General features: G+C 37.9%; 1 protein-coding gene across 1 annotated transcript in view; it reads right to left on the bottom strand.

Moving 5' to 3' along the window:
• CNGB3 (cyclic nucleotide gated channel subunit beta 3) overlaps window positions 1–13,491 on the bottom strand; it is a 181,027-nt gene extending 167,536 nt beyond the window's left edge. Inside the window, exons 1-2 of the mRNA XM_043976245.1 lie at window positions 13,384–13,491; window positions 447–528 (exon numbers count right to left, since the gene is read on the bottom strand). Of these exons, the coding sequence (XP_043832180.1) occupies window positions 447–528; window positions 13,384–13,491 (190 nt within the window). The remainder of the gene's footprint in view (window positions 1–446; window positions 529–13,383) is intronic.
• Between the last annotated feature and the right edge of the window lie 7,572 nt (window positions 13,492–21,063).

Below are 21,063 nucleotides of genomic sequence, written 5' to 3'. Positions count from 1 at the left end.
CATTCAGGGGAAGTCTTCACATACTTTGGGGAGTCACCTTGCTAACTCACTGAAGGCTTTGTGACCCCTTGGTTACCCTCAACCTGGTTTAGCTTGTTTGCCAAAATGGTGTACCAGGATGTGCATTTTACAGCTTTTTGGAACCACAGGAGAGAGTTGGGTAGTAGGTAGACACCATAGAGGAATGAGGAGCCCTCATATCAGAGGTATTATTTCTCCCTGAACTCACCCTACACTTAGAAGAGTGACCTTTTTTGTTATACACACATACAGGCATGTATGTGTGTATAAACATGTATATATATACAATTTGTATATATCTGCATGTAAATATGTATGTATGTATGTAAATATAGATATTTTTCCACAAAGAAGGAAATTAAAAAAAATTGACTCAATATTTTTCTATAACAGCAAAAAATTTCTGGTTCATACAACTTACTGACCTTTTCTTTGGGGCAGTGATGGTTCATCTGAGCCAGAAGATATCTTGACTTTGGGAGGCTCCTTTTCAGATTGACATTCTCTCTTAAGGAAACAAAATAGGTACAGGATACATCAAAATATGAAATTGAATATTTGTCAAACATCAGTGCCTAGTGCAGTGTCTAAAATAGTAAATGTTAAAAAAAACTTTCATTCATTCATGTTTTTCTTTTTTCTGTTTGTAATGCACTTGGAAAACAATACCTTATATCTGTATATTCAGTCTTCACTTTTTTTTTTTTGGTCAGACAATTGGGGTTAAGTGATTTGACCAGGGTCACACAGCTAGTAAGTGTCAAGTGTCTGAGGCCGGATTTGAACTCAGGTACTCTTGACTCCATGGCCGGTGATCTATCCCCTGGACCACCTAGCTTCCCCCAGTCTTCACTTTCCTTAAGCCAAATTTAAAAATAACCTTTACCTGGTTGGTGATCCTTACCTTATGGTCAGTCAGCTAGGATGGTCATAGGAATGCTACCCTTGAGCCCAATCATTATTATTTGAGATTTCCCTCTCTTTCCTTCTATCTCTTTTCCTTGTCCCATCCCTCTTTTCCTCCTTTCCCTTTCCTCTTTCCTTCCCTCTTCTCCTTCCTTGTTTCCCTTCCTTAACTCTTTGCTTCCTTCCTTCCCTTTCCAACACTCTTCCCTGTCTTGCTCTTATTCTACTGCACACTCAACCTTCCAACACTGGTTTCTGCTTCTGACACCACCCAGTGTTAGTATAGATAGGATGGAGTCTGAGAGGTAAACAATTGGGGGTAGGTAAGTTACCCAAACTCATCAGCTGGGATGAAATATCCAGGAACCTCACTGAGTCTGAAATAACTGATAAATTTAACTTTAGTCCTTTCTATACCAAAGACAAACCAAGGAGAAGGGAAGGGAACAAACATTTATGTGTCTACTATGTTCCGGGCAGTGTGCTAAGTGACCTGTGTCTTTCCTTTGGGGAATGAAGAAAATTGAAGGGGGAAGCTACAGAAGATTCTCAAGATCAGAGTGCAAAAAAGATGCTAGGCCAGAGATGAAGATTTGGGAATCACTTGTATAGAGATAATAGGAGCCAGAGTTAAAAAAAAAAATCATGCTCCTATTGTTGCTGGTAGTAAAACCTTTGGGCAGAGGTCAAAAAGGCTGTGTGCTTATTTTTAGAGACAGAAAAGGAATGAAAATTCTCTGAGACTACATCATTTTTCTCTGGGCCAGTAGAGGAGAGAAACCCTTGGCAGAAGCAGTAGGTGGAATTGGTGGAAATGGAAACTGGCAGATTGACTCTTTGGAAGAAAAAAAAAAGGATGGGATTATGGGTATTTTGTCAGCAGGAAATCTTGGACCATATTCCTCCTCTTTGACTCACTGGGGCCCACTATGCTCTTCTCCTAGTCTTTCACTTGAATGGAACTCCTGTCCATGTAAGCTTAATGTAGCCACTGGAAATTGGGGCAGGGTAGGTAGGTAGACAGGGGTTGAAAAGAGGGGGTTCTTTAATCATGATTCTGGAGTTAAATTAGAAGGTAATGTGTTTCTGACATCCCAAATTGGAACCTCCGCCCTCCAAGCTCCTTTGGGATTGTTGATGGTCAGGTTCCAATATTATTAGTATTGAAGAGCAGAAGCATCAAACACATAGCTTGGAGGCCTCCTATAGCACTTCCAAATAATAATCCAACCCCCCTACATAGATGTTAATTTGTGGTTTTCTATGTTGATATGTGTGTGGCCTGCAGGGAACCTCACATATGGTTTAATGGCCTCTGTTTCTATTTGCATTTGATGCCACTGTTGAAAAAATATTGTTCTTCAGGCACATTATAGGTTTCTGTGAACTGGCTTGAAAAATGTAATTACCACTTCTAGTATTGTTTCTATGGGAAAATGCATTCTGAGTTCTAAACAGTTGGCTACTTACAAATAGATTCTTCCATTCATTGATTTGTGGGATTACCTGTTTCGAGCTTTAGAGATTACAAAGTACTTTTACACATATTATTTAATTGTTTGTGTTAAGTCTGCAAGGTATGCAGGTAAGGTATTATTATGCTTATGGTCCAGATGAGGAAGTCAATCAGTAAGCATTTATTAAATGATTTTTATACAGCAGGAGCTGAGCTAGGCATTAGGGATAAAAAGGCAGAAATGAGCCAGCCTCTCTGCTCATGGAGTTTAAATTCTTTTTTAATTCTTTACTAATGAATTTAAGTTTACTCCTTTGTAGCTAAGTGGTGCAGTGGATGGAGTGCAGGGCCTGGAGTCAGGAGGGCTAATCTTGGTGAGTTCAAATTTGGCCTCAGACACTTATTAGCTCTGTGACCCTGGAAAAGTCACTTTAACTCTGTTTATCTCAGTTTCTCATCTGTAAAAATGAGCTGGGAGATGTAAATGGAAAACTATCCCAGCATCTTTGTCAAGAAATCCCCAAATTCAGACATGACTGAAAAACAACTTTACAACCACAAAAACCAAGGGCCAACCAAAGGCCAACCAAGGGGAAGGGAACAGAACAAGCATCTATTAAAGTGCCTACTATGTTCCAGGCACTCTTTTAAATGGCCTTTGTTTTTCTTCTGGGGTCTAAGAAAAAAAATTGAAGGGAGAAAGATACAAAAGATACTCTAGACAAGAATGCAGAAGAGGTACTGACCCAGTTTCTTTCAGTGAAACCAAAGCTGAGAAAAGTTAAATGATGCTCCAGGAAACATGACTATTCAGCAGTATTGCTGCTTCTAGAACAACTATTTTCTGACTTCTAGTATAGGGTCCTCACCATTACTATATGTTGCCTTCGGTACATATCTCTATCCTATTGTCTACTTGTACTTATAATAATGTGGACTTCTTCCAGGATTGTAACATCTTGGGGGTAAATAAGAATAAAAATTGTCTTTGGGGGTAAAATCAACAAATTCAGTGCCTTTTTTTTTTTTGCCAAGCACTGTATTGGATATTTTATTGACATTAAAGAACAGACTTTGAAGGGCCTGTCATGCTGTGGTCCATGGGGTCATGGAGAGTCCAACCCAAATGAACAACAAACAACAACAAGAGATCCTGTTTTCCAGACATCAAAGCATATGTGTAATTGAATTACTACTTTAAATATTTTCATTCAATTCATCTACCATTACTGAGCACCTTCTATGCTAGTTAGCATTTATATAGCCCTTTTGAGTTTTGCAAAGCACTTTATATATGCTATCTCATTTGATCCTCACAACAGCTCTTCAAGAAAGAGTTATTACCAAAAAGTATAATTATAAAAAATTATTATGCTCACTTTAGAAATGTGGAGACTGAGGCTAAGATCAGTCAAATGACTAGCTCAGGGTCATTCAGCCAGTAAGTATTAGAGACAGGATTTGAATTAAGGTTTTTCTGATTCCAAGTCCAGCATTTTCTAGGTGATTTAAAAATTGTGATTTTTTTTTCCTTTTACATGTTATATTTTAAAAGTTTATTATGAGAAAAGAAATGCAGTTAATTTATTGTTGGGTTTTTTTTTTTTTTTAGTGAGGCAATTGGGGTTAAGTGACTTGCCCAGGGTCACACAGCTAGTAAGTGTTAAGTGTCTGAGGTCGGATTTGAACTCAGGACCTCCTGAATCCAGGGCCGGTGCTCTATCCACTGTGCCATCTAGCTGCCCCAGAAATGCAGTTAATTTAAATGAGCCAATCTTTAAAAGGATTGAGCTGTAACTAGCATTATGAAGGTAATGCAGCATGCTAGTAGATGTATGAATTCATTTATGTTGGAATTTTCAATGCATATTGCACCCCATCTATGATCAAACAGAATCCTAGAATGTCTCTTTCAAGGACTACCTAGAAAGCCACAAGAAAGTTGCTGAAGAGGACATTTCTTCTGCTAGAGACATTTGGAAAGTTATCTTTCTAAATGAGAAAGATTAAATAGTCATGAGTCTTTTCTACATTCAGTACAAATAGTTATATGCAGTTACTTTTTGTCAGAAACTAAAAGAAGTTTGTATGTGAAACTGGCCTGAAGTCTTGGAGTCATGGAGAAAACGTCCATGGGTCTAGTTTCAGGAGAATATTCAGACTTATTTGGGAAAAAAATATAAACAAGTCTGGGAATAAGACCCCTGTGTTATTCAAAAAGGGGTGGTTTTTCAATCAACTTGATGAGATTATAAGATGTGTGAACCTTCCTTTGGAAGCATCTCAGGGATTCCCCAGGGACTTTGAACATGCCCACTTAATGAGGGGGAAGCAGTATTCTAAGATTCTGGCCTACTCAGGCTGGTCTTGTTTTTCCTTAAAAGGTTTTGAAACCATCTTGGGGAATTAAAGGACTAACTCATTGGGCCATTGATAGACCTCTGGAGCCCCAGGTACAGGTTATGAATAAATCAGGTCATGAATAATAACTGGGCTTCTGAATGACTGACCAGCTGCATTCTCTACACTGGCACGGGAAAGCTGTGTTCAGCTTAGTCAACACTGTTTTCTTGATGGATATCTTTCCCTTACTATAGCTAAGTAAACATCCCTTTAAAAAACCTGTTTAATGGATTACAACTGTCTCATTTTATCTCAAATGCAAGGCACCAGACCTAGGTCAGGCCTACTCTGCTACCTCACTGTTGCTCTATTGATGGGATTTCAGAGACTGGGTTACCCTTTAATGATTGGCTGAGAATCAGCTGTAGCTCTTCTGCCAATCATTTCCCCCTACTCTTACTCTCCCTCTTTGGAAGAGCATTGGGAGTACAGCAAGGTGGGCCTACATTTTGATCTGTAAGCTTGTACCCATGGGTAGTTTCTTCCCCCCAGAAGGGGTTCATGGTGAAGCATATGTGTTTGTGAGGGTGACTTTGGGCAAATTTGAGGATCTGAAGTTCCTGTGTATCTCAGGTTGCAGTACATATATCAGAAGACAAAAAAAGAATCCTCTATGAAATGAAAAATCTCTATTTCAGAGAGGGAAAGGGGATAAACTGATTATAAGCATCATATATGAAAAAAGAAGAAGAAAAAAATCTTCAGCTAAATGGTAGATACAGATAAACCCCACATTTCTATACATTTCTTCTCCCTTAAATTGAAAGAGGTGTCATTTAAAATATCAACTACACATACACACACACACACACACAGTCATTAACTAACCCAGATATTCACAAAACCTATAGAAAGATAATAAAACTTTTTTTGTTGTTTTGTTTTGTTTTGTTTTTTGTAGGGCAATGAGGGTTAAGTGATTTGCCCAGGGTCACACAGTTAGTAAGTGTCAAGTGTCTGAGGCCGGATTTGAACTCAGGTCCTCTTGAATCCAGGGCCAGTGCTTTATCCACTGAGCCACCTAGGTGCCCCCATAAAGCTATTTTTTAGCAATAAAGAGGAAATTAACTCAATATTTGTCGCTAGGTCAAGCCAATATAGCATAATTCCACCATCATTAAGATTTAGTGGTATGGGGGCAACTAGGTGGCGCAGTGGATAAAGCACCGGCCCTGGATTTAGGAGGACCTGATTTCAAATCTGGCCTCAGACACTTGATACTTACTAGCTATGTGACCCTGGGCAAGTCACTTAACCCTCATTGCCCCACCAAAAAAAAAGATTTAGTGGCACTCTGAAATACAGCCCTGTGATGGTTGGTTCATGTAGGGAGATATGACTGTTGATTGTGAAAAACTTCCAAGAGGCAAGGTATGGAATTTGAATGGTGAATGGGGGACCCTTGGAACCCCAGGAATGTAGGGGAAATCTTGCACCCCAACATGTCCATTGATTCTCAGAGCCTACCACCCTAGAGCTTCTTCATGGACTATTCAGGTGAAATTGTTCTTCCCCTGGTTGAACTGAAATTTCATGTTAATTCTGCACAGAGCCTCCTGGTTCTTGTGTTTTCTGTCACCTAAACTGATCTGTGAAATTTCCCTGCTTCTCTGTTCTGAGAATTCTCTCTTCTACTGATTAGGAATTATGTCTTTTAGACAGAATCTGTCATTTAGATAGAATCGTAGGACTGTCCTTCAGGGGACTGACAAATTTACCTGGGGGTGGGGGTGGGGATGGGGTCGGAATGTAGATGTAAAGACAGCTACAATATTCAAAACAATCTATAGATTTAATGTAACATCAAAATATAATGGGAAACATAAGAAATCGATAAAACAAGAAGAAAATTTACATGGAAAAGGCAATAAAGAATTTAAAGGGAAAGTATAAAAATAGAAGAAAAACTTTTATTGCCAGATAGATCTCAAAATATATTACAAATCCATCAACATCAAGGTAATTTGGTTAGGTTTTAAAATAGAAATACAGATCAATTAAATAGATTTAGCAACTAAGAGAAGGAAACAAAGGGGGAAAAGTGTTTGATAAATCCAAGATCGCAATATACAAGGGTAGGAACTTATTTAATGGAAACTATTGGGAAAATTGGATAGGATTAGGTGAAAATGGTATATTACACACTATATACTACAATAAATCCTCAGTAAATCTATGATCTTTCAAAAACATTTTAAAATTAGAAGATAATGGAATGTTATCTATTACAATTAAATTCTTAGCCTTTCAACAAATAGAAGAAATTGCTAGAAACAGAAGAGATAAATTTGATTTATAAAAATAAGGTGATCTTGTAGGAAGAAAAGGCATCACATACAGAATAGAAATAAACAGATTAGGGGAAAATCATTGCAATTTCTGATAAATGGCTGACAGTTAAAATTTGAATGGAATTAGAACAAATTTATGAGTAATATCCATTTTCTAAAGGATCATCGTGAAAGGATATGACCAGGCAGTTTTCAGGAGGAAAAACACAAATAATTGATAGCCACATGATAAGTATTCAAACTCTCTAATAATCAGATAACATGAAAATTAAATGACTCTGAGACACTACCTTTTGCTCACTAATTTAGCAAAAATAATTTACAGCAATAATATTCAGTGCTTACATGGCTTGAAGAAACAGGCATACAGTTACAATGTTGGTGGAGTTGTGAATTGGTGTGATCTTTTTGGAATATAAAATGAAGTTACATAATAAGAAATACAAAAATGTTCATTATCTTTTGATCCTAGGATCCCACTATTATTATAAGGATGTTATCGACAGAAGGAAAATATCTATTTGTGGGAAAAATATTCCTGAAACATAATATATGAACAGAAGAAAATATAATTACTGAACAAATTATTGTGCTATGTGAATTTAATGGAATAACATTGTATATCATAATGATAAATGAAAAAAATACCAAGAAATATAGGAAGACACAGGAAGTGATGCAGACTAAAGAAAGCAGAATAAAAATAATATTCACACTGATTAAAACTGTATAAACAGGGGCAGCTAGGTGGCACAGTGGATAGAGCACCAGCCCTGGAGTCAGGAGTACCTGAGTTCAAATCCGGCCTCAGACACTTAACACTTACTAGCTGTGTGACCCTGGGCAAGTCACTTAACTCCAATTGCCTCACTAAAAAAACCAAAAACCCCAAACCAAACAACAACAACAACAACAACAAACTGTATAAACAACAATAATAGGAACAAACTCTAGAAAAATAAATAGAAAGTAAAACAATTTCATAAGGTGATATGGAAAGAAACAATAATTTTGCTACTACCTTGTTTAAAAAACAAATATATTTTTATAAATTATAAATTACTTATGTTAATCTATATGTGTTTTTGGTTTTGTGTGTTTTAGTGTTTGTGTTCATTGGTGGTTATTACATTTCTAATTTTTTTCAAAGTTTAATACCATTTTATTGGCAACCTTTTTTTTTTTTTTTTGCATTCAATTGATTTCTTTTTTTGGGCGTGGGCAACGAGGGTTAAGTGACTTGCCCAAGGTCACACAGCTAGTAAGTGTCAAGTATCTGAGGCTGGATCTGAACTCAGGTCCTCCTGAATCCAGGGCTGGTACTTTATCCCCTGTACCACCTAGCTGCCCCCTATTCAATTGATTTCTAAATGTTTTCCTCCCCTTCCTCTATTCAATGAGCTACCCCTTGTAACAAATATATTTTTAAAGAGGGGGGAAAAGCAGTTCAGCCAAAGAAATCTACATGTATCATAACTGGCAAAATATGTAATATTCTATATCCATAGTCACACAACTCTGCAATTAAGGGAGAGGGTGAATTTTCTTAACTGTTCTCCAGGATCAGTTTATTTTTTTCATTCTTTCTGTTTACATCATTTCAGTCACTGTATTTTCATGATTCTTTATTTTTCTCTGTATCAGTTTATGTAAGCCTTCCCATGTTTCTTTGAATTCTTCCTATTTGTTCCTTCTTATAGCAGTATAGAGACAGATTGATGAAGGGCTCAGATATACAAGTCATTCTAGAATTTAGTGACTTTAATTTGTACATCTGGTGTTAGGTTTGTTCCCAAAGAGATTCTTCCCTGATAGACCAGTGTGTTAAATATTAATTTACTCATTATATTTGCACATCACAGTCCACAAGGTAAATTTTAAGGCACTGACATATTTAGAAATGGGCAAATCTAATTACTTTCAAAGATAAAGAAGTAAGTGAAGGACATGAAGTTCACTTTAAGAAAAAAGAGTGGTCTTATGATTTTGGATAAAATGAACTTAGATTATAGCAAAAACAAAACCCCTAAAAACATAAATGATTTAAAAAATTGGCTCTGGAAAAATTGACTTTCTGTTTTACAATAATGACTTTAAAATTTTTGGTCTTTGATCTTTATTTGCTCATTCACTCCAGCCTTTTTCTTTTTCAAGGCCAACCCCTTTCCATGGACTTTTTTTTTTTTTTGGCAGGGCAATGAGGGTTAAGTGACTTGCCCAGGGTCACACAGCTAGTTGTGTCAAGTGTCTGAGGCTGGATTTGAACTCAGGTACTCCTGAATCCAGGGCCGATGCTTTATCTACTGCGCCACTTAGCTGCCCCTCCATGAACTCTTGATGCCATTGCCTCTTGATTTTTCCAGAAAATTATACCAAATAATATCCCCCTCCCATCTTGTTCCCTCCACTCTCTCATTTTTCATCTTTCCCTGTCTAATGACTTTCTTGCTGCCTACAAACATATCTAAGTTTCCCCCTTTCCTTAAAAAAAATCCTCATTTGATCTGAACATGCCCCAAAGCATCATCCTCCCCTTCTCAGCAAAACTCCCCTAGAAATCTAGTTAAAATTGATGCCTCCACTTCGCGTACATTTAATCTTTTCTAAACCTGTTGCAATCTGGTTTCCAACATCATCATTCACCTGAATGCTGCCTTATCCAAAGTTATGAGTGATCTTGTAATTGCTAAATCTCATGGGCTTTTCTCAATTCTGATCCTCGTTGACCTCTCAGGCAGTTAGTCAACAAGCATTTATTAAGTACTTGCCATGTGTCATGTACTAAGCATTGGGGATACAAAGAAAGGCAAAACACAGTCCCAGACCTCAAAGAGTTCATATTCCAAAGGGGGAGGCAGCATGCAAACTATGGACATAGAAGATAATTATATTGTCAACCACAGAGGTAAAGCAGTAACAGCAGGAGAGACTGAGAAAGACCTCCTGTAGAAGGAAGAATTTGAGCTGAGTCCTGAAGGAAGCCAGGTAAGTCAGGAGGAGGAAGTGAGGGAGAACATTTTGGGAACTGGAGATATCCAGTGAAAACGTAGTCAGGAGATGCATTGTCCTCTGTAGGAAACAGGAAAAAGATGAAAGTTGCTGGATCATAGAGTTTATGGAGGTATATAGAATGTAAGAAGACTGGGGAAGGTAGGCAGGTAGGGGGAGAGAGGTAGGAACAGGCCAATGTAGAAGGGAAGAGATCCATGGGAAGGGTGGGGTTTACATAGATTAAGATGAGGGAGCATAGAATGGTAGTAGAGGAGGTGAGTTTTCCTCTGGGTACTTAAAACTAAATCATAGGGACTCTGAATGAAGGACATAGCCATAGGACAGTGAACTGTCCCACCATTTGCAATGGTGGGTGTGCTTATGACTTTAGCTCAGAGTTGATTTATCACCCCTTGAGCAGAAGGGTAGGAGGATTGTCTATTCCTAGGAATGACCTGTTGGTCCCATGTTGTGATGGTGAAGGATAGAAGAAATACCTTGCCCCTTTGACCATTCTTTCTCGATTCCTAAGTGTCCATTTCTCCCTATCTGTTGGCTCCATACTTTTGTCTACAAACATGGCCAGACCATCCTTTTTCTTAAAAAAAATACCCCACAAAAGCCATATCTAAAATTGACTCTATTTTCTTCTATTATATCTCTCTTTTAGAGTCACACTATCATGGGGGAAAAAACCTGTTTATACATTTTGCCTCCACTTTTGTATCTTCCACTCATTTCTCATCATCTTGTGGTCTGGCTTCTGACCACACTATTTGATTAAAACAACTTTCTTCAAGGTCATCCAAAAATCTTTTAATCACTAAACCCAAGGATTTTCTCTCATCATCTTTCTTGACCTCTCTGCATTATTTGACACCATTGACCAGCCTCTCCACATCAATACTCTCTCCTGCCTGGGTGGTTTTTTTTAATATTGTTTTTTCCTGGTTCTCCTCTACCTGACTGCTCCTTCTCAGTCTTCCTAATAGGATAATTTTTCCTTGTTTCACCCACCCCCTATCTTTGAATGTACGTCAGGGAGAGCCCTGGGCCTTTTCACTGTCTCTACTGCTGGCCTCACCAATTACCATAGATTTTAATATCTTCTCCATGAAGATGACTCTCAAACCTATACAGGCAGTCCTCATTTTTCTCCTGAAGCAAGTCCCTTATCATTGTCTTCATCCTGGACATCTCTATCTGGGTGTTCCATTGGCATTTCAAATTCAATTTTTTTTTTGCGGGGCAATGAGGGTTAAATGGTTTGCCTAGGGTCACACAGTTAGTGTCAAGTGTCTGAGACTGGATTTGAACTCAGGTCCTTTTGAATCCAGGGCCAGTGCTTTATCCATTGTGCCACCTAGCTGCCTCCTAAAACCCAATTATTTTTTGCCCTAAATTCTCCTCCCCTTCTAACTTCCCTTTTCTATTGAGACTCTATGTTATTTCAAACACCCAGTTTACAGATTTTGTGGTCATCCTTGACTCTTCCCATTCCCTTAGTCAATCAGTAACAAATATTTATTTGGAACCTAGTATGTGTCAAATATTGTGTTAGGTGCTTGGGATACAATACCCCAAAATAAAGTAGTTCCTGCCCTCAAGGAACTTACATTTTATCACTCATCTACCATATTAATTTCCTAACTAAGTCTTATCAGTTCCAACTCTACATCTCCTTCTCTACACTTCTGCTCAGGCTCTCATTAACTTTTTCCGGACAATTTCAATAGTCTCATAACTGGTCTTTCTGCCTCCAGTCCCTCTCCTCTCCAATCTTTCCTCTGCTCAGCTGCTAAATTGATATTCTTTATTTTTAACATATATTTTATTCCCCCCAATTTCGTTAAAACAATTTAAAAACATTTAAAAAAAATTTTAGTTCCAAATTCTATCATTCCCTCCCTCCTTCCCCTTTTCCCTCCCTGAGATGGTAAGCAATCGGATATAGTTTATACATGTGCAAATTTGATATTCTTTTTTTTTTGGTAGGACAATGAGGGTTAAATGACTTGCCCAGGGTCACACAGCTAGTAAGTATCAAATGTCTGAGGTCAAATTTGAACTCAGGTCCTCCTGAATCCAGGGCTGGTGCTTTATCTACTGTGCCACCTAGCTGCTCCCAGTTTGATAGTCTTTACAAAACAAGTCTGACCACAGACCCTCTATCACCTGCAGAATAAGAGATTCCTCTGCTCAGCATTTAAAGCCTTTTACAAGCTGGCTTCAACCCAGCTTTCCAGACTGATTTCATATTACTCTCCTTCACACTTTATTTTCCAGCCATATTGGCTTTTCTAGTTATTAAAACATTCCATGTTCCATCACCATGCCTTCTTACAGGCTCTCTCCCAAGTCTGGAATGCTTTCTGTTTCTAGGTATCTCTTGGAATTCATCATTTCCTTCAAAGTTCAGCTCAGGAGCCTCCTCCTCCAAGAGGCAGTTTCTGATTTCCTCAGTTGTTAGTGTTTCCTCTTGATGCCATTTTTTCCTTTATTTTGTATTTAATTATCTCTGTATGTGTTATCCCTGATCAGAAGATGACAGTTTCATTTATATCTTTGCATCCACAGGGCCTGCCTCATCTGACTACACATAGGTGAAAGCCTGAAACACAGTTGTCCTAGGTCATATAAGTTCACTGCCTTGAAATCTTCTGACATATGTGTTCAGCTAAGAAACCAGTGGTCATTGCAAATTAATATTCTTATAATATATGTGGATGGCACATCTTGAGGATTCTTTTTAGCCATCCTGCCTTTTTTCCCTCACCCCCAATCCAAAAACGTTTACTTTTCCTTTCTATTTCAATAATGCTGAATGTTATAATAACTTAAGCATAACTTGTGAAAAAGACATGTTTTCATTGAATAAAAAATTTTATGACACAGTGTTGTTTACTAACGTGGCCCTCATTCCCTGTCCCACTTTCTTCCTTCCTCAGCCAGGTGAGCTGATAAGATAACAGAAACTCTTGGAAACAAAAACATTACAGCCTCTTAAAGAACTGGGACAGCTTTCTTTTAAAGTGATATCACATATTAAAAGCTACACTTAAAACTTTTACTTTCTCTTTCTGACATGGGATACACCTTCCCAGTCCTTCATCACATACACGTAAAATACAGGTAAGTGGACAGAGGTGGAAAACAAACTATAAAAGAACAAGAGACATTTTGAACAGATGGTGCTGGACAGTCTTACCTAGGGAAGCCTTGAGCATTCTTCCACATTACTGCTCTCCTTTCCATTAACCATTTCAAACACACAGCTGTTACACATGATTGAATTCAACATTGTATATACAATACCTGGCCCATGGATGGCTGAGCTGGAATGTCTGGCTTAATAGTTTCTTCATTCTTATTTTCTTCTTTAGGCTTCACCTTGTTGAATTTCACTTTCAGTGGCTTAAACATCTTCCCTTCCAGATCAGGAAGCCCTTGTTGCTCTGCCTGTGTCAGCCTGTAGAGTTGTGAACTTTGTTTTTCTTTTTCCACCACTAGATAAGCCAATTAGATGCTTAATCAGGATTTTGTTCTGGTTAATTCCTAGAAGCCACTCCCTAGAGAAGCAGGCTTTTCTAAGACATGCTTTGTCAAAGGCCTTGATTTTAAGAGCAAGGTATTTTTGCTTTGATAGCTGTGTTTGGATTGTAAAATTTCAAATTCTGTTTTTTGGAAATTTGTGTGAAGGAAGCATTGAGAGGCTTAGATATTTAGTTGGAACTAAATTACCCAAGCTAGTAACATTGCCCCACATTACTTTTGAATATGAATGAACAATTATACTTTCAGATTTAATCTTTTAGTTAAAAAGACAAAGGTATAATGGGGAACTAGTTAAAGAGTATAATTGATGCATAATAATTTGGGCATGCCATCTTCTAAGGAGGTATATTTTCCCAAATGGAATTTCTTTGATTCCAATGCACTTGCACAACCTTTATTATATAATGCTATATAAATTTTAAGACTTTGTTCATTTAAGTTGTGTTGGATTTCCATTTTGACAGTATCCATAAATACAGCATAGGGCAGCTAGGTGGTGCAGTGGATAGAGCACTGGCCCTGGATTCAGGAGTACCTGAGTTCAAATCTGGCCTCAGACTCTTGACACTTACTAGCTGTGTGACCTTGGGCAAGTCACTTAACCCCCATTGCCCCACAAAAACAAAAACATAAATACAGCATAGATTTAATTCAAGTGGAAATACCAAGAGAAGATGGAAAAAATCATCCTAAATGAAACTTTACCCAATATTGCTTTTTGCTGAGGTGACATAAGACTTGGACTTGGGACTGGGGAACCAAATCCTGTTTCCCAAGAACCTCATGATGCTGTTTACCTTTTGAGACACATGGTCTAGGACCTAGTTCACTGGTATTCTCTACTGGGTGTTCAGTACTGCCATTTCCTTTCATAATCTTCCTTGACAGTTCCAAAGCTATCTGGTTTCAGGTATTGTACCTCTCTCATTCCCTTATGTAAATATATAGATATATCTAGATGGGAAATTTGGCAAAGGGGATTTGGATTCGGAGTCAGAAAGAACTAGGTTCAGATCTCAGCTTTTATGCTATTCGTTTAGGAGAAAAATTCCATGCTCTATATTTTAGCCAGTGTCTACCAGAGATAATTTATCAATTTACAAGCATTCCTGCTTAGATACAAACAAGCTAAGTTTCCTGTGCCAATTTAAATTCTCTACAAATGAACTAATGCCTTTTTACATTGTCTGGCAATAATGAAACAAAAAACAAAATCCCACAGCAAGATTAAACAGAGTAGAAAGTTTAGATTTAGTTTTCTTTTGTTTTTGTTTTTGTTTTTTGCAGGGCAATGAGGGTTAAGTGACTTACCCAGGGTCACACAGCTAGTACATGTCAAGTGTCTGAGACCAGATTTGAACTCAGGTCCTCCTGAATCCAGGGCTGGTGCTCTATCCACTGCGCCACCTAGCTGCTTCCTATTTAGAGTTTTTTGATTTACTAATGAGGACTTAGATAATAGTAATGGTGGAGGTGCCACCCTTAGAGATGGATCCTTTTTTTGGTCAAGCCTAGGGTCGCCTCCCTGGAGTTGGTTTATGATTAACTAATGACCATTTCCTTTGGTTAACCAATCAACCAAGAGACAACTATTTATTAAATACCTATTGAATTAGGTCAACAAACAGTTTTTAAACATTTACTATGTACTAGGTACTGTACTAAGCACTGAAGATACAAAGAAAGGCAAAACGGTCCCTGCCCTCAGAGTGCTCACAGTCTAATGGGGGAGACAATATATAAACAACTATGTACATACATACAAGATATATACATATATAGGCACACACACGCAAACATATATATATATATACATATATAATAAATGGGAAGTAATCTCAGAGGGAAGGCACTAGCAGTGGGAAGGAATTGAGAAAGATCTATTATAGAAAGTAGGATTTGAGCTGAGTTTTGAAAGCAATCAAGGAATCTAAGAGGTAGAAGTGAGGAAGGAGAGTATTCCAGGCATGGGGGGCAGACAGTGAAAAGTCATGGAACTTTGAGAGGGTGTGTCAAGTGCAAGGAAAAACAAGAAGGTTAATGTTGTTGGATTGTATAATACATGAAGGAGAGTAAAGCGTAAGAATACGGGAAAGGTAGGAAGGGGCCATTCTTTGAAGAGCTTTAAAACCCAAGCAGAAGATTTTATATTTGATCCTAGACATAAAAGACATAACTGGTGTTTATTGAGTAGTAAGGGGTGATGAGGTTATGTGGTCAGACCTGTGCTTTAAAAAGATCCCTTGAAAAAAAGATGGAGAATGGACTGGAGTTGGAGCAGAGAGACCAACAAGGAGATTATTATAATATTTCAAGTGTGAAGTAATGAGGGCTGGCACCAGGGTGGTGGCTGTGTAAGTGTGTAAGAGAAGGGGATGTATATACCAAGATGCTGTAAAGGTAGAAACAGGGCTTGGCAACAGGTTGAACATATGGGGTGAATGGGAATATAAAGAATGAAACAATCCCTGTCCTCAAGAGGCTTATATTCTGAGAAGAAAATACATATTTAAATATCTATCTATCTATCTATCTATCTCTATCTACCATCTATCATATATCCATCCATCTATCTATCTATCATCTATCCATCCATGTATCTATCTATCTATCTACATACATACATACATACATATTGTGAATAGGAAGAAAATAGATACAATTAAATGTAAAGTAGTTAAATATCAGGTTGTTTGAGAAAAAGGTAAACAACAGTCGAAGGGATCAAGAAAGTTTTCACAGTGGAGTTGGTCCTTTAGCTGCATTGTGAATGAACAGAGGGATCCATGAGTGATAATTTGAGAGGGAGTTCATTGCAGGCGTGGGAGACATCCTATGCAAAGGCACAGGGAAAGAAAATGGAGTGTTGCGTGTGAAGAATGGAGAGCAGACCAACTTGTCTGGATCACAGAGTAGAGGAAGGGAAATGAAGAAGGAAAGATAAGGATAAGGCTTTTAATGACTTTAAAAGGTAAACAAAAGAGTTTATATTTGGTTCCAGAGGAAATGGGAAGCCACTGAAGTTTATTGCATAGGGTAGTGGCATGATCAGATCTGTGCTTAAGAATAATTATTTTCGCAGCAATGTGGAAGATGATCCGAAGTAGAGAAAGACTTGTAGTAGGCAGACCAATTAAGAGGCTGTTGCAATAATCTAGGCAGGAGGTGATCTAAGGTGATAGCTGAATGAGCAGAGGGAAGGTGTCAGATGTGAGAAATGTGAAGGTAGAAGCCATAAGATTTCATAATTGATTGGGGAAAATGGGGTATGGGAAAATGAGGTGTCAAAGATAATGCTAAAGTTGTGAACCTGGGAGAATGGAAGACTCATAGTACCTTTGACAGCCAGGGAAGTTTGGAAGAGGGGTAGGTTTGAGGAGAAAGATAATGAGGTCAGTTTTCAACAGGTTGAGTTTGAGATGTCTCTAGGACATTCAATTTGAAATGTCCAATAGGCAATTAGTGATGCAGTCTTGGGGGGAGAGAGAGAGAGAGAGAGAGAGAGAGAGAGAGCGCTCAAGCGAGGGCCTAGGCGTGAATGTATAGCATGAAGAGTTATCAGTATAAAGATGCTAATTAAACTAGTGAAATCTGAAGATCAAGTGAGAGAGTATAGAGAGAGAATTCTTGGGAGACACAATTAGGGGGAACAATCTGGATTACAGAACAGTAAAGGGGACTGAAAAAGAGTGGGCAGATGGGTAGGAGAAGAATGAGGAGGAAGTTGTGTCATGAAAACCTCTCCAGAGGAGAGTAAATCCAGGAGAGGCTGAAAAATAGTGTCAAATGCAGATGATAAGGAAATAAAAATGAGGACTAAAAAGAGACAACCAAATTTTATAATTAAAAGTTCATTGGGGGCAGCTAGGTGGCACAGTGGATAAAGCACCAACCCTGGATTCAGGAGGACCTGAGTTCAAATCTGGCCTCAGACACTTGACACTTACTAGCTGTGTGACCCTGGGCAAGTCACTTAACCCTCATTGCCCCACAGTAAACAAACAAACAAACAAACAAATAAATGAATAAATAAATAATAAGTGAATGAATGAATGAATAAACAAACAAAAATTAAATAAATAAATCATTAGTAACTTTGGATAGAACAGTTTCAGTTGAATGATGAGGTAGGAAATCACATTGTAAAGATTGAGGAGTACTGAGATTGAGAGATTGAAGATCTCAGTGATGATGAATGATGGTTTTAGGGGAAGTGAGGAATAGGGAGAGTTGGAACTATAGGAGGTAATGGTCAGATAGAGTTAGGTCAAGTTTTGATTCTTAAAACATAACTTGTACTTTAATGATATATACTTCTGCACTATCTGTGTGCACTCTGGGCAAATCAATTAAACTCTGTTTAATTGAAGTTTTCTCATTAGTAAAATGTGGGGTTTCATTCAATGACTTCTATCTTCCCTTCCAGCTTGAAATCTGATTCTGTTATCCAATGACTAGATGACCTCAAAGGTCAGTTCAAATTCTTAAACTATAATCTTAAGAATTTATGACTCTCCAAAGTTGCTCTTTCTTTCTGTTCAGGTCATATACTGCTTTATGATGAGGTACATTCCACTCTAGTATATGTTGAGGTAAATTCTGACAACTGGATTTTTCTAGTAAACTCTTTCCTTCATAGTGAATTTGCCTCATCCATCTGGCTATCATATAACATGCAAGTCTTTCTCCACAAGGTTGCCACACTGCGCACAAATGGCAGCTTTCCTCCCTCAACTAAATTTCTTTCATTCTGGACCTATATCCTCTGGTGGGGTCTGCTTCTAGCTTTCCATTCATTGGCTAAACCAAATTACCGTAATGGTTACTTTGGTATCAGTTACTGGCTCCAGCCATTGCCATTTCCGTACCTCATAATGAGTCTTATAGTATTTTGTTTTATAAGTTATGGCTCTTTTTTGCTGTCATATTGTTTTTTAATGGTAACAACAATATTGGGTTGTGTTTTTTTTTTTTATTGCTGACATATAAGGTATTTTATTTTTTCCGTTACATGTAAAGATAGTTCTCAACTTTTGTTTATACAAGCTTTACAATTTCAGATTTTTCTCCCTCCCTCCCCTAGACAGCAGGTAATCTGATATAGGTTATATCTATATATCTATACATATACATATATATATATACACACATATATATCCATAATAACATTAATCCTATTTCTGCATTAATCCTGTTATAAGAGAAAAAATCAGGGCAGTAATGCAAAACCTCAAAATAGAAAAAAACAACAACAGCACCCAAAACAAAAGAAATATTATGGTTCAATCAGCATCTATACTCCACAGTTCTTTTTTTTTTTCTTGGACTTGGAGATCCTCTTCTATCATGAGTTCCCTGGAACTCTTCTGTACCATTGCATTGGTGAGAAGAATCTAGTCCATCACAGTAGGTCAACACTCAATGTTGATGATACTGTGCACAATGTTCTTCTGGTTCTGCTCATCTCACTCATCATCAGCTCACGCAAGACCCTCCAGGTTTCTCTGAACTCCTCCTGCTCATCATTTCTTACAGCACAATAGTATTCCATTGTATTCATATACCACAACTTGTCCAGCCATTCCCCAATTGATGGGCACCCCCTCAACTTCCAATTCCTTGCTACCACATAAAGAGCAGCTATAAATATTTTTGTACATGTGGGTCCCTTTCCCCCTTCCATGATTTCTTTGGGCAAAAGACCTAAAAGTGGAATTGCTGGGTCAAAGGGTATGCACAGGGGCAGCTAGGTGGCGCAGTGGATGGAGCACCGGCCCTGGAGTCAGGAGTACCTGAGTTCAAATCCGGCCTCAGACACCTAACACTTACTAGCTGTGTGACCCTGGGCAAGTCACTTAACCCCAATTGCCTCACTAAAAAAAAAAAAAAAAAAAAAAAAGGGTATGCACAGCTTTATCGCCCTTTGGGCATAATTCCAAATTGCTCTCCAGAATGGTTGGATCAGTTCACATTTTGCTGTCATATTTTAAACAGGAATTGAAATATAAATATTTATCATTATAATTAGCAAATGTCCTTGAACTACATTCTCTATACTGGTAACTTCACAGACTGCAGTGAAAACATGCTCCCTAACCCCACAGCATATTTTTAGAGCTAGGACGTATCAACCAACAAAATCACATCCATATTTGAGAAGTAATAGAGATTCTAATTCTAATATTTTAGAACTGAAAAATTGTTTAAAACAATCTTAGTTGGTAAATCCAGTGTTGGTAAATTCAGCTATTAAAAGTTAATTATAAAGAAATATTAGTTCCATTATCACTATCTCTGTGTTAATCCTCTCACCTTCCTCAAATCATCTTATATTTTCTTTCGAGCATCACCACCAGTTTAGAGCTACAGGGGACATCAGAGGCTGTGTCCATATTTTAATCCCAAGGTTGACTATAAGATCCTGGAGTGGACACACTGTTTTATTGTGTCTCAGCACTTAGTAGAATGAGCTGACCAAAGTAGGCATATAATAAATGTTTGTTGAATTTAAATGGAATTGAATGAAATGCTTTTCATTCTGTTCTTATAGATCAGTTCTCAAAGCATAGTTAAATTTCCTCCAATTAGGCTGCCTTGAAATATTTACATGTAACTATATGGTCCAATGAGAATACATGTGTGTATGTGTGTGTGTATATATATATATATATATACACACACACACACATACACACACGCACATATATGCATAACCATTTTAGTCTATATATAGTAACATCTATAACATGCACATGTGTTATACACACGTGCATATTTATAGGAGTACATATATAGATACATATGATATGTCCAGGATTGGGATTTCATTAGCATAGGGAGCTACTGGCTAGAAAAACCCTGCTACCAATACAGATGAGATGTTCTGCAACTTCTCATTTTAGAGTTGCCTGGGGCAGGGAGAGAGGTTAAGTGACTTTCACAGTCACACAGCCAGTATTTGAGTAGCTACTTACTGGCAAGGAGGTAGATGTGATATATAGTGTTTCATGGCTAGAGAAAATGATTGAAGAATCATGGATGGCAGAAGTCTGGAGGGACAGGGAATCTGGGAAAATTTGCTCTCCATGGAGAAGAGAATGAATGGGTTAGGGAAGTCACACCTGTGTGCCACCAACAGTGTGCTCATGGTAAGGAAGGGCTATGCAACCCCAAACTAAATATAATCATGAGCAGTTGGAGCCTTGTCTAGCTCACTGACCTGCTCAAGGAGTGATCTACCTTCACAGAATTGGCTGTTTGTCTGGATATACCTGTTTGCAATAATGTGGGACAAGTTGAAGCTCTCTCCTTTCCACTTCTCTTCCTAGCCTGATTGCTGTTCCAGTTTGCATCACTTACCCTGAAGCATTTCCTGCTCTATTTAAACCTTATTCATTTGCTGCTTATACTTTTACAAAAGGTTTGATTTACAGAGAAGTA

The sequence above is a fragment of the Dromiciops gliroides genome, chromosome 1, assembly GCF_019393635.1.
Source record: "Dromiciops gliroides isolate mDroGli1 chromosome 1, mDroGli1.pri, whole genome shotgun sequence".
Taxonomy (NCBI): Eukaryota; Metazoa; Chordata; class Mammalia; order Microbiotheria; family Microbiotheriidae; genus Dromiciops; species Dromiciops gliroides.
The sequence above is the reverse complement of the archived record's forward strand: the minus strand, read 5'-3'. Positions and strand labels throughout refer to the sequence as shown.